The 14426-nt window shown below is 31.7% G+C and overlaps 1 protein-coding gene across 2 annotated transcripts in view; it reads right to left on the bottom strand.

The window, feature by feature from the left end:
• Positions 1–1952: 1952 nt before the first annotated feature.
• Positions 1953–14426, bottom strand: part of LOC126749051 (cytoplasmic polyadenylation element-binding protein 2) — a 181957-nt gene continuing 169483 nt past the window's right edge. For both annotated transcript variants that reach the window (XM_050458661.1, XM_050458662.1), the window contains 2 exons: positions 13349–13641; positions 1953–7068 (listed from right to left, as the gene is read on the bottom strand). In XM_050458661.1, the coding sequence (XP_050314618.1) occupies positions 6952–7068; positions 13349–13641 (410 nt within the window). In that variant the 3' untranslated portion in view covers positions 1953–6951. The remainder of the gene's footprint in view (positions 7069–13348; positions 13642–14426) is intronic.

Below are 14426 nucleotides of genomic sequence, written 5' to 3' on the forward strand. Positions count from 1 at the left end.
GACTTAAAAACGAACAAAATTACAAACAAAAGAGGAGTAAGGCAGGGAGACACCATCTCACCACAACTTTTTATTCTTACGTTGGAGGATGTCTTCCAACAATTTGACTGGCAAGAATATGGGATTAAGATTGATGGAGTGCGCCTAAACTATTTGCCGATGATATTATGATCAATCCCCCTATAGGCGAAGAGATTGCCAATCCATCGAACATTGCTACAAATTAGATTTGAAATAAACTTAAACAACCAATCCCTAGAAGTTGTTTCAGAATATGTTTACTTAGGCCACAAATCACAAGAAGAATAGGCCTCTCTTGAGAAGCTTTTGGCAAACTAGGATTTATCTTTAAATCTCGCGAATTACCTATAAATTTAGAAAGGAAAGTGTTTAACTCCTGTTTAACGCTGATATATGGCATCGAGACAATGGCAATTTCTCGCAAATTTGCCAATAGGCTGCAAACCAGCCAACGAGCAATGGAGAATGATAGGAATCACTTATTCTACAATATTTTTTTTTATTCTAGGGATGAAGTACGCAGCGAAGAAATTCGTATAAGAAATGAAGTAACAGATACTGAGGACTACACAAGTGAAATGGAGATGGGCTGATCATATTGCAAGGCAGGATTACCAAAGATGGGCACATATGATATTCATTTGGCTCCTAAGAGAAACCCAACGGAACATCAGTGGACCCCAGAGACCATGACGAGACGATATCCAAAATTTTACAGGAAGGAATTGAATCCAGACTGCTAGGGATGGAAGAACATGGAAAGTTCTAGAAGAGGCTTACATCCAGAAGTGGATAAACACGGGCTGAGAAGAAGAAGAAGGAGAATAATAAGGCTGACTTCGCTTAATTATGATCACTGTTCATTCAGTCGTGATCCGAACACCGTTTTCGCCGCTCGGTTTAATGCTTTTTTTTTAGTCACATATGCTGCAATTTAAAATAAACTTAAAAGGAAAATGTAAACAACAATATGTAACATTTTGTTAGTTTAAAATCTATTTTCCTTTTTTGTTTGCAGCGCAGTTTCCTTGTGTTTTTGTAGGACCTTATTGTAAACACCGAGAAATCAGATGATTCTCTATCATTCCGGAATGATACAAGTGGCACACGGCACGACGTCTCGAAGATTAAGCGAGAAACTTCCGGAACAGCCTTCTACCGAGTATATAGGGAGCCGCATCACCGATAGTTGTCAGTTTAGTACAGTAAAGTTTGGAATATTGGTGCGAGATTTAAATAGTTGAAAATAAATACAGTAAAAATAAATATCTCTAGTAATTGTGAGTGATCGTGTTTTCGTAGCGTAAGTGTGTAAATAAATTAGTTGACTATTCTAGATTGTTTTAATTCACACCTAACGAACGGTAAAAACACCACATTATAGTAGCGGTTTCTCGTAATACATGAACTGACCCTATCTTGCATAAAATATTTTAGAATTTTAGAATGTTATATTAATATATATAATAAAATGTCTTGTAGTACCCACACATTTGAAATATTATAATTTGATTTGAATGTATTAAATTATATATATGCTTTGCGTCTTAATGTGCCACATGCTAAATAATTTGTATTATATTTTTTTATGAGTTTTTCAATATTATAAACCTTTAAATGTGATTTACCCATTGCATACTTATCAGATATATTTGTATCAGATAAATCCAAGAAAGGTCATGTACTATAATGACATAAGCGAAGTCTGTCGGATTTCATAAAACTTTCCAAACGCGACTTTATGAGTATGGAATGACATTCTTAAGACGCTTTATGAAGGTGATACTATGGAAAATGTGTTTCTTGGCAGATATATAGATACGTGTAGAAGACGGGTTATTTTCCTATACGTGCTTTCTTCATAAATTAGGCTACTTACCGTGGACTCTGGGATATTGGACAGAATAAGGGGTAAAAAATATAAATCAGTCTTTGGAAGTTTAACAGCAGTTTATCAAATAAACACAAATTGACATTTTATAATAGTATTTATAAAAAACATAAAAAGTCTGATATCTAACAAAATAGTAAACGAGGAACTTCCCAAGAAGTTTTACAAACCTTACCTCAAAATTGACTAACAAACATATAAAAGTGTATAAAATAATTATAAAAACAATTTAAATATTTCGTAAAATACATTGTAACAAAAAAAATAATACAATAATTATAATAAAAATCTACTTTGGTGCTAGTCAAACAGCCATTGGTTGAAACGGACAAAAACCGAAATAACCAATAGACCAACAATAAGAATCTGAAACAATTGACTATCTCTACAATCGAGCCCCATGCCAAATCAAGACACAGCCCGATATTGCACTAGTTTAGGGTAACTACGTATGAAATTTGCACCCAAATCCCTACGCACGAAACTGTCCGTATATACAAATAAACATAATAGCAATAAAACTACTCCGCTGTCCTGTTAGGTAAAAATATAGAGAATTATGAAAATTGAAAACAGGTACCACAGATTTGTCTGAGTTGGTGGTGGGAGGTGGTGCGAATTTCAATGACGAAACCGGCTCTTAATTGCAACCACATTGCAATCGCTGGTCCTTTCGATCAACTTATAATATTAAATCATAAAAAGAGCATTTTGATTAAAAAAGTGAAAAATATAAAACTTTAAAGATTTCCAATAAATACGGAGCTTATACACATTAAAAATATGAAACATACGCCGGACAGCGTCAAATTCTAAATCTCATAAAAGGATAATTGGATAAAATGACATAATGACCTACACAGTACGATACAATATGTCGCGTCACTGTCCTCTCTCAGACATGCTATAGCGAATACAAACAGTAGAAAAAGGAGTGTAAATTGTTACAAATCATAACAGATTTTTGTACCATGTCATAGATGGTTTTAATTTTTCAAGCGTTGTCTACTCAACTTTGTCAAAGCAATATCCTTCTGTCTAAGCCTGCTTTAATTGTCCTTTCATAAGCCTTATTTATGGTCATTAGCATATTAAACCAATAGCTACTACTTCTAGAAGCATCGTGCACTGATATTACGGTTTTACCCTAAATATAGATGGCACAAAAAGTCTCATTCTATCTACAAAAGTTTTACTTATAAAGATGACCAAATGCCTCTAGCAGGAGCATACACACTTAACAAACAAAAAAAAGTATATCTACTTTAAATTATAGGTTAATTCTAATATACCATATGGGCCAAAAGCTTATAATTATTATAATATATTTTCTATAAACTTTTTTATTAAGTGACACTGGAATAGGAAGCATCAATTTATTAAGGCGAGTTGTAAAATTATTATAGACATGCACATTTTGATGGTTCTAAAATCACCTTTATTAGAATGAATAAGAATTTAAAGAATAGGATACTACTTGGACAAAGATGGGGACTTAAGCCACTTTAACTATGTAGAATAATAGGTACGTATTTAAATTTAAACCTTGGCTAGATACACCTCTGGCTAAGGAGGATAGCCCGATGCAAAATGCGCCACTTGGTCTGCTATGTACACAATTTCCTAGGAAACTTTTACAATAATAATTAATTAATTAATTATGAATTACAATAAAAGATAAAACTCTAAAAAACGCCTTCCTAGGCTGGATTTTTTTTTATTGCACACAAACTTTTACTAATCACCATTTATAACAGTTTAGTATAAAAATTCAAATTTAAAAAATACAAAGTCTTAGAATAGCTGATACTATTATTTATACTATACATATCCGTGCAAATTGATTTAATACATTAAAAACGACTATGGTATCACACATCAAAACAAGGGATGTCAAATTAAAAGAACAGGCGGTTATTCATGGCGGACACTAAGCGGAAGCTGGTCAATAGCCACATGGTCTTCAGTTTAAGTTTAATTTTCAAAAAACTGCTTATCACCATCAATCAACAATAATTTGTTTAAAAAAAATAAACTCTTGGCGTGTACAAAATATTGCAAGATAAAAAAACTTGAAAAAATCCATGCTGGATTAAAATATTTCGTCACGGACTAGAATAATTTCTTATAACTTAAATCAGTCTCTCTAACCTTCAGTCCATATTTTATAATAAAAGACATTCCAATTCTGAATGGTACAAATCAGGTTAATAGAAAAAGTTTGAAGGGATATATCTAAAAAATTTATATATATTCAAAAGTGTAACTACGTATGTTGTTGATTGATGCAGACATAAATGTTTTCAGTTTATTTAATACACACGTCCAAGATCATCTGCATGGCGATCAAAAAAAAAACAGGAGATATCGTCTTATTTCTTAGTCATTGAATGAATTTTCCTTAAAGACTAAAGTGCAGGGTTATTTTTGACAATTGATATAGAAACACTGCTTTAGGGTTCAAATATGCGGTTATCTGGTTATTTAATAAAAATGTGATAAGAAACGTTTCTTAACGTATTTTGATTTTAATGTTTACATTCTAAGTGCAAAGCCATGCAGAATTTTCCAGTTTTTTCACAAAATTATATAATCATAAAGAAAGTTTTCCATATTATATTATGTGTCCAACAGATTTTAGAGAAAGAAAAACGGGAAAAAAAATTAGGAAATTGTATTTATTTTTGAAGTTTTTGTGATATTTAAAAATAAAATCTATAAAAGTTTTATAAAGCAACTCTTGATGTCGAAATCTATTTGTTTCTCAAATTTCATTAATTTTGTTTTTGATTCATTCATTTTAATTTTTTAAATGCACGCCATATTGGATTGCTATTCAGACTCCATTTCATAATAGTTTGCTATTTCATAATGCATCAATAACTTCTTTGTATTTTACAATTATAAGAAACTTTTTGTATGCATTGTGATTTAGATATTAAATTTTATTTTTTCACCATTATTTATTTTAAAATTTTCATTTACCAAATGTGTATTAAAATCATAGTTTTTATGGTTGTTAATAACCTAATTTAACAAGCAAAAATAGGCTTTTTATGCATTTCAAAATCCTACACTTATGGCATTCATTCAACAATAATGAAGCTGATGATGGTTTCAAAAAACCGAAATGTTGTTAACAATTTTTGAGCCACAAAAAAAAGGTGCATTAAAAAACTTTTTAAATATTTTAAAAAATTGGAATAAAGGAAATACGAGGTTTTTCTGAAAATAAATTATCTTAGTTTTTTCAAAATAACTTAAAAAACCACAAGAGACACACTTGTAAACTAAATGATTTTAATTTGTAAATACATCAATTTCCTTGAAAAATTTTCTATTTAGCAGTTTTTCTCTCTCCAGCAGATTCCGAGACTGCCATTCATGCATCATCAATTTTAGACACATTGTATATAAATATAATGACATTATTGAGTCTGATACATGATTGATTACATAATACTACGGATTTTTCTTCGAAAGACTTGTAGGTCCCCAGCTTGATACAAAATTAGAATTATTTTTTATAAAACACATTTATAAAAAATAAGCCATTTCTCTAGAGTTTTACTTGGTTGATACTAAGCCAGCAGACTCATATTCATATATTAAGGTAATAAAAAATAGTTCAACTTAGGAACTGAAGACCATGCCCTCTTTTTTAAATAGTACAAGGGAGGCTGAAAAATTGGCAGGGCGGCAGAAATATAAATCTACGATTTTTTTTAAAAAACTGTTATTTTAAAAATATAAGTTTTGAAAAAAAAATTTAAGACTTCAGAAATATAACGCAAGATTTTTCCAATCAGGTACTCGAGCTGGACGATTTTTTCAAGCTAGACGGTCTCTGCACAGTATCCGCTTGCATTAGACTAGTATATACAATACCCTGAAAAAAATCTTGACTGTACCGCGTTTGAACGTGGCCTTGATAAGATTAAGTTTAGACACTCTTTCCTTAATTTGCCTAACACATCACTGACGACAAGAATAATAAAATAATTTCCAATAATAATTTCCCTATTAAATAAACGTACAAAAACCACGTTATAATTAAAAATTCAATCCTTAACTAAATTTGGCTACTTAGTCTAAATATACAAGTATTAAAAACCCCTTATACTTAAATAATTAAAAAAAAAACGATTAAAATATGCATATCAATCCATCTGAAAAGCAGTCAGTAGATTAATTTAAAATCCTACAGAAATATATTTACAACACTAAAAATCTTTTAAAAAATATAAAGATAATATAAAAAGACAAAAGTTTATAAAAAACGTATATTTTTTTGCGATTTTCTTTAATATAAAAATTTCATGAATTTTTCCCACACACATCAAAAATAGTTTTGCGATAAAAAAATCTTAACTACAGAAAAACATTAATTTTTATCAACATCTAACAAACGCCGCTGGCCTTTATGTAAAATTCGCTTTAAAAACTCTTTGGACTAGAATTGCCACACTCGATCCATATAGAAAATATTACAAAATATACTACAGAAAAAAAAATGTTAGTAGGAGATCAATTCAAAAGATGTCCCTCTGTTAACGCGAAAATTTAATAATATAGACTTATAAGCGCAAACCTGAAATAAGTTAGTTTGGTTAGTCAATTAAATACCAATAGAAAAAAAGAAAACACGTTAAGGGTTGAAGTGTCCAAGCAAAAGAGGCCAAGGATTCATAAAGCTGGATGACTAGTGCAGGTAAATCGTAAAGCCATCGTCCTGCCCCGCTTTACAAGAAGATATTCGGTTATACATGTATATTTTTAAATAGGTATGTATAATTGCTACTAGATAAATGGCCTAAGGCTCCCCCATCACCCTTCATGAAGAGACAAAACCAATACGTGTTGATAAATCCATTCTTATGAAAACTATGGTAAAGGGAGTATCTTCATGAAAGGCTCGATGATAGGAACCATTAGGGTCTGAGTTACTGTACTAATATGTCGCCTAGGGAGCCGCTGCCTTTAATGTGTGGTAATAAGCTAAGGGGCTGCGGCGCAGGTGACGACTCTTCGTTCCTGCGTTAACACCAACGAAAGGGGACCGCACGGGGTCGGTCTGCGCCCTCCTTTACCAGGGGCTTATGGAACTCCCGACCTGGTCTTGAGTGAATCGTAGCCCAGCAATGTTCACAATAGTACTAGAAAGAAAATTCATCATATTATATGTTAGAAATAGACGGCGTTTAGAAATTCTACGACATCGAAAAGACATTTTTAAACGATAATTTTCTTATAATATTGCATCTGTAGTAAATAAATATATTACTGATCTTTCGCTAACGACAAACGGCTTCCGAAAATGCATGAAATCTAAGCTCCAGAATATTATTTAAGAACAGAGCAATGCATTTAAAAATATGAATTTTGGATTTGTTATAGGTTTTTATTTTTGTATATTCTCTTTTTCATTTTATTTATGTAAAAATGTTTTAAATATGTTTCCTCCATTTTTGTGCACTATTTATTTATTTTTCTTTGGGTACTTACTATTAGATACTTTTTTGGATAAATTATTCTACTTTATTTATTTATTTATTGATTTATGATTCTCTTTACAACCACTGAGCAGACAGTAATTACATGTAAAGGCAGCAACAAAAATTAAATTAAAACCTTAAAATATTACAAAATACAACGAAAAACAAAATAAATAAAAACATACCATGGTTTGTCATAAAAAAATATATAGGATACCACTGTATCTATAAATCTATATTATACCTATATCTAATTTTAAGAGTCAGCCTTAGATCTGCAGAAGACATATTAAATAAATAGAACTGGTTCGTAATTGCCATCACATTATTCATTGTAGTCACAAAATAAATTGTGTGGATTCCAAATCCTTAAATTGACTTTTGGTACATTTATTTTGATGAAGTTTATAAGATCACAGTTACAATATTTAATGTTATTTATAATAAAGAACAAATATATCACCGCTTGTTGTTTGCTCCTATCCAAAAGAGATTCCATCATAAAAGTCTTAAGCATACTCGTGTATAAGATCATATAAGGATATTCATTGTGCTTTCTAACATAGAGATACCTGGTAAATCTTTTTTGAACTTTTTCAATTTGATCAATATGTGTTATTGTCATAGGCATCCAGATATGTGACACATATTCCAGGTGCCGTCTCACCAAGGCATTATATATCAATAATCTTATTATAGTTGGTATTTCAAAATTCTTGCTGTTTCTAATTATAAAACCCAAAGATTTAAGAGCCTTTTGTATAATGGACATGATATGATTATTAAACTTGAAATTCGAATTAAAAACAACACCCAAGTCTCTGGTTTCAATGGAACGGTTTAATTTAATGCCGCTAATATGATAGTTATACTCTACTGGATTGATTTTTCTTGTATATGACTCAACAGCCCTCAACTGCGTTGAGCAGCTGAAATTATGCCTTTTAATCTGCATTTTGTCTAATATTTTTTGTTACAATGATGTTTTTTTGCAGCTTTGTAAACATATGTATATGTGGATTAATAAACGTTATTATTATTATTATTATAATCTGGAGTTGGTTGATAAGGGATTTGTTGAGTTATAAAGCTTCAACTTAAAAGTTTTTCAAAGTCAAAGTCAAAATATGCTTTATTATCTAAAGAATAAGTTCTCATTGACAAAGTTTTTAAGTTATTCATAGTTAAACCAACATTAGTGGAAATGTGGGTAAACCGGGTACCCCCTTTTCTTCCACACCAGTGGCACCATCTATACGGCGTCAGTAGCTGTGCATTGAAAGTTTGGGCAATTTTGGCACTCCTCGACATATAGATGGCGGACTCTCAAGCATCACGTAGAGGCTTTCTTTTTACTTCTGTCGAAAAACTAACTTTTATTAATCAAATTTTGCGAAAAATCTTAACAAAATTGATCTGTTCTCATATTTCGGACGAAATTTTTCCAGGTGTACACTTCAATGTGTTGTGTGTCAGGTGGGATCAGCTTTCATTTAGGTGTGCTGATAAGTGGGATTCAAGAGCATTGTTGGATTCTATACAAATCTTGGAATCCATGAAATTTTCAAAGCCAAATGGAAAATTGGTTACTTTCCATTATTTATTTGCCTCTTTTATTGCTAATTTGTTGATAGTCGTTACTAATTGTAAGAATGTTTATTTTTATTGTATACCTTGTGAATTTATTGCTATAATCTCTTTTCACAATATAGTAATACATATTGTCAAATTTTTTTTTATTTTCTGACACTCCCATGCCTATACACCAGTAGAAAATGTATGGGTCTTTCAGAAATTATTTTACGCAAATATCAACAAAAAAAAGCGCCAATTTCACACTTCTTCTATTTGAGTATTATAGTTTCCAAAAGAATCACACATTTCCCACTAATATTAAGTGCATGGTATAGTAGAGCAAAATCCAAATTTGGCGCCATAATAAAATATTGAATTTTGCGCTACTATGAAGTCACAAACTCATTTTCGTTTCCGGTTAGTACTACTTCTCGACATTCAGCGCAACAATCAATCGACGGTTCAGTTTTCAATTGGCTCTCATGGGAGTTTCCTAGCTAAGAAGTGATAATCTATGATGGTCACCAACTTAATAAATATACCTGTACTGTTATTCCATTGAAAAGTAACTGACCACTACTAGGTGGCCGCCATTTTGCATGATTGTGTCCTTCCGATGTTGGTCAGTCTGGGAAAGTTCAGTAGTGCCAATAGTAGAAAGACAACATAATTAAAAAATTTTGGGAGTCGGAAGTTACATTTAGTTAATAATTTAAGATAGTTGCGTTAGTTTACAGAGATTTTTCTTATACTTGTTTAAGAATTTCATTCAAATTTACGAAAGAAAGTAATCATCTCCTAAAATGAGACAAAGTTTGAACTAACTTGGGATAAATGCAGGCACTTTAAAATATGTGTTTTATTTCTTCAGTTTTCTTTCGTGAGTTATGGCTTTTGGAAATAGGTTACCACTTTTATCACGAGATGGCTCTAGATCAAGTTGACCATTGACAATAAGTCAAAATCCCAGACAGTGAACGACCACACTATCTTCTTTTTTGCATTTAGTAGGTTAAAGTATGTTTTTTCTCAATTTATAGTGACCCAGCTTTGTTGCCATTGATTTTCCTAATGATTACCTTTTACTTGGGCATAAAATCCTTTGGTAGTGTGTAACGTTTAGCGTCATTGTTCATGATGAATGGGGATTATCTCCTGAAATTGTAACCTAGTAGGTTACATCATCGGCCATCATGGTTCTCTGTCTGACCGACTAAAGTCGACCAAATTTTGTGGTAACATGTATTTTCTTTTCCTCAATTTTTAGGACGTTGCTTCTACTATGTGGATACTAACTACCGCTTAGACCCTCCTAAGATCTTGAGATCAGGAAGGCCTTTTTATTGTTCACTTTTTGTGGAACTATACTTAGGTTCCACGTGTTTCTTTTAGGATTCCTAGGATTTCCTATAATTCCTTACCATTACCTGCCATGTGCCCTTAGTCAAGTCAGTTTAAGTCTCTTGCTAAAGCTATAGTTAATCAAATGTTGTGAGGAATGTTTCCTGTTGCTACTACTTATGTGATCTGGCCTAGGTGTGAAATTCCCATAGGAGTACTTTTATACTAGTCTCCAACTCTCCAGTTACAGTAAGGGCCTTGTCATATATATAACATATTTGTTTCATTTATTTAACTTCATTACTCAAATAAATTATTAAATAAATTCTTTTACTTTTTCTTCGTCTTTGTGAATGACAAAACTCACTACTCCTATATACTTCCTCTCCCCTGGTTATCTAATTTTCACCCTTCCTTCTAACTTCTATTTAAGGTAAAAACCTAAAAATTAGTATCAATTTCGAAAACTATTCCACGTAGCACAGTAGTTTTAAAAATTGAAGGTATTTTGATAAGCAGAAAGTTTTGTTTTAGCTAATATAAGGGACGCCGTAGAAAAAAAAAGACATCCTATGTATCCATCCTCTTAGTTGCACTCAAAAGTATATGTTGTCTAATAAGACCAATGTTCAGACATCTAGAATTTAAGGTAAAAACTTGTTGAAATATCTAGCTTATAATAGTTGCAATGTATTTTGAAGAAATTTGAGTGATTGTTATGTATTTCTAAGCGATATCCAGGCTCCTTTCAGGGCGTATTTTTGACTGTTAAGACGATGTCCAACATCTTTAAATTCTCCTTAAGGCGTCATTGTGAAGGGCCCATTTACCCTTTAAGGTTATCAGGATGGTAAATAAAATAAAAACATTCGTACATCAAAAATATGTGCTTCTGCTGATTGGTTTTGTCAAGGCCAGACACCCGTATAGAAATTCATCCAGATAAAAAGACAGATCAACTAATAAAAAGCATCACAATAAGAAGTAAGCAGCCAATTTAAACTTGAGTAACTCCGTTTTGTAGTAAATGTAAAATATTAGCATGTAAATATGTTTCTTGTATAAAAGAATAAATTACGGAAAAACTTTTTACTCGCTACGAAATATTTACGCTTAAAGTAGCTTAAGCTTTCGTTTCATAGCTGATGTTCATGTACATACATTTATATATCTTTTCTTAAATATCTCTAACTTTATTTTAAGATAAGAAAGTGGAACTCTTACTAGATTTTTAAATTTAGGTGAAATCTTGAATCTGTGTCTTTTAAAAAAAGTAAAAAAAGTTAACAAGATAAAGGTTGATGTAAAAGTCTATGGTGAAGTGGTGAATGGCAAAACAATACTTGCCACTTAATTTATGTAAAACATTATTTACTAAACTTACAATGCGATGTTTTGCCTTATTAAATTTCTGTTCACTTTGAGAATAGACACAATTAATGTTTTCGAAAGCCTTTGAGATAAAATTCGTAAAATACCCTAGCAAAAGACGTAACGGGAATAACCAATTAAATGTAAACTCAGAAATCATAATGATTTATATATTCTTGTTACTAGAGCACAAGCAAAAACATAAAATAATGTTTGTAAATACCGGCTTCGGGAAAAGCTCCCATAAATCCTAGCGAAACACGTAAACATGATTATTAAACATGTCGCTAAAAAGTTGGATGGCCACAGTCACAAACAGCTTTTAGGCACATGAATTCTCAATGCGATTATTTTGCGGTTATAAATTATAGGTTGTTTTGGAACAGTGTGGAAAGTTCTTCCAGAAGGTCACAAAATGGTCTGCTATACACATATGTATATGGAATATTTTATGTAGATTTTCTGGATTTACAGAAAACATATACGCGAACTTATCTTATTAGGGTGAAAGCTTTAGGGCTTAACTTGTAAGCTTGAACAAATTTAATATGTTTTGGGTATTAAGAAAGAAAAATCCACTTAAAATAATAATCATTTTCTAGGCTATAGCGTTTCTTACAACAATTTACTAATAAAGCACCCATGGTTTGCAAGGTACTATATTTAATATTGTCACGTTTCTTTTTATTATCATAGTGGCGCAAAATATCGCCTTCGTGAGATTTCACAATAGCACAATGAGGATGTATGCATACCTACATTATACATGTTAATTTAATTACAAAAAAAAAATATTAAAACAATAGCAGACTCCTAATAGCCCGTGGACATACAATACCCATCCAGGATTTAAGCCGTATAATAATTAAAACGGGTTTAAAATTTATTTTCACACGATAAAATTCAATTAAAACATTTTAAGGGTATAGTTGCCTTACACGTTAATATATTTTCTTTGATCTGACCGCAATAGTACAGATGTTTCAGAATTTTTATTTATGCTATACTTAAGTTGTATCAACATTTTTCATGGAACACAACCCAACGCGTCTATATAACTTATTCTGAAAAAACAAACAGTTTCTTTAAAAAATATAACTTTTTATAACTCAATAAGTATAGTAATCCACTTGTAAAAATCCCAACCGGACTAGTATTTAGTCTTTCGAAGCATAACAAGTGTTCAAGATAATTTTGTTGTTTAAAATTGGTTTGTTAGGCACGTTAGTATATATACTAATAATATATTGTAACGATATTGTAAACACTAAACACTGGCACACTGCACGACGTCTCGAAAATCAGCAAATCTTCCGGAATGGTCAGCCGAGTATATAAGGAGCCGCATCGCCGTTGGGAGTCAGTCATCAGTTCAGTGCCGTAAAGTTCAGAATATTGGCGCAAGATTTAAATCAGACATAAATAGTTTTAAATAAATACAATGAAAATAAATATTTCTAGTAGTAGTAAGTGATTTTGTTTAGTGGTGTAAATATGTAAATAAATTAGATCACTATTTTTCATTGCTTGAATTCATACCTAACAACGGTACAATATTAAGCACATAAAAATTCTTAAACATCCGGACTATGCCGCTCAGATCAAAGAAAATTGAATATCTTTTACAAGAATAAAATGTTTATAACGAACTTACCTGTAAACAAGTCACATTAGCACAAAAGAATGGCGCGAATTTGCCTCCGCACCTCTGTCCCTGGCACTCGTCACACATTTGATCGTCCAGCACGTACGGTTTCACCTCGACTCGCTTGTCAATGTCGCCATGCTGTAGCTGAACAAATCTGGCACTTATTGCTGCTATATAGCTCTGCTGGTTGCTGAACGCCACCCTGCCCGCTCCTTTTGGATATTTCAGCTCTGGATCGGTGTCTATGCCCGCATAACACACACCACCGTACAGCCTATCCATTATCATTGCTAATTCAACTAAAATAGATAAAATAAGTTAGTTAGAAGAATTGTTGTTAATTTTAGTTCAAAATAGTGAAAATTTAGAAGAGAAATTTAATTGCTTTTGTACTCCAAAGATTTCATTTTAAATGAAAGAGTGCACAACTGGGTCTACCTATATTTAAGGTATCCTTTTTTTGTCATAGATGTCTCAGTCATTTGCACCTTTTTCAGTGCAGTTGTACTATAAATATCTTTAATTCTTGATTAATGTTTTGGCCTATTATCTGACCTCCAAGCTACTGAAGTTTAGAGTGTCTACTTTTCAGTCTCTACTTTCATGTTTTAGCCTGGTTAATGAGCAGTCTCTCCGATTGAGGGTAAGAACAAATGTAAAATATATAGACTTCAGAAAAGCCTTGGATAAAGTATAACACATATTTTAAGTGCTTGTGTACAAATCAATCACAACTTAGCTATTTAGCATCTTAGTTATTTCATAATCTAACTCCTTGCTTGATTTGAAAATGTTTATACAGAAGACAGTTGTGAGATTGAGTTTTTTAATATAATATGATCAGAATAATGAACTTGAAAATGCCCAGCCTAAATTTGCTGCTTAAATCAGTCGAATAGACGGATCTATTGCTGGAATCGAGAAATAATCGCAGTATATTGCAGGTTTTAAGGATAGCAGACTTTTGTGTGTTTGTATGGATGTTTTGATTCAAACAAAGTTGTTTAAGATGGTATTAAAGATATGTAGCGTGATCCGGTCAACTTCTGTGGCTAATTCCATATACTTTGCTATTTTTTCATTA

The sequence above is a fragment of the Anthonomus grandis genome, chromosome 22 (assembly GCF_022605725.1).
Source record: "Anthonomus grandis grandis chromosome 22, icAntGran1.3, whole genome shotgun sequence".
Taxonomy (NCBI): domain Eukaryota; kingdom Metazoa; phylum Arthropoda; class Insecta; order Coleoptera; family Curculionidae; genus Anthonomus; species Anthonomus grandis.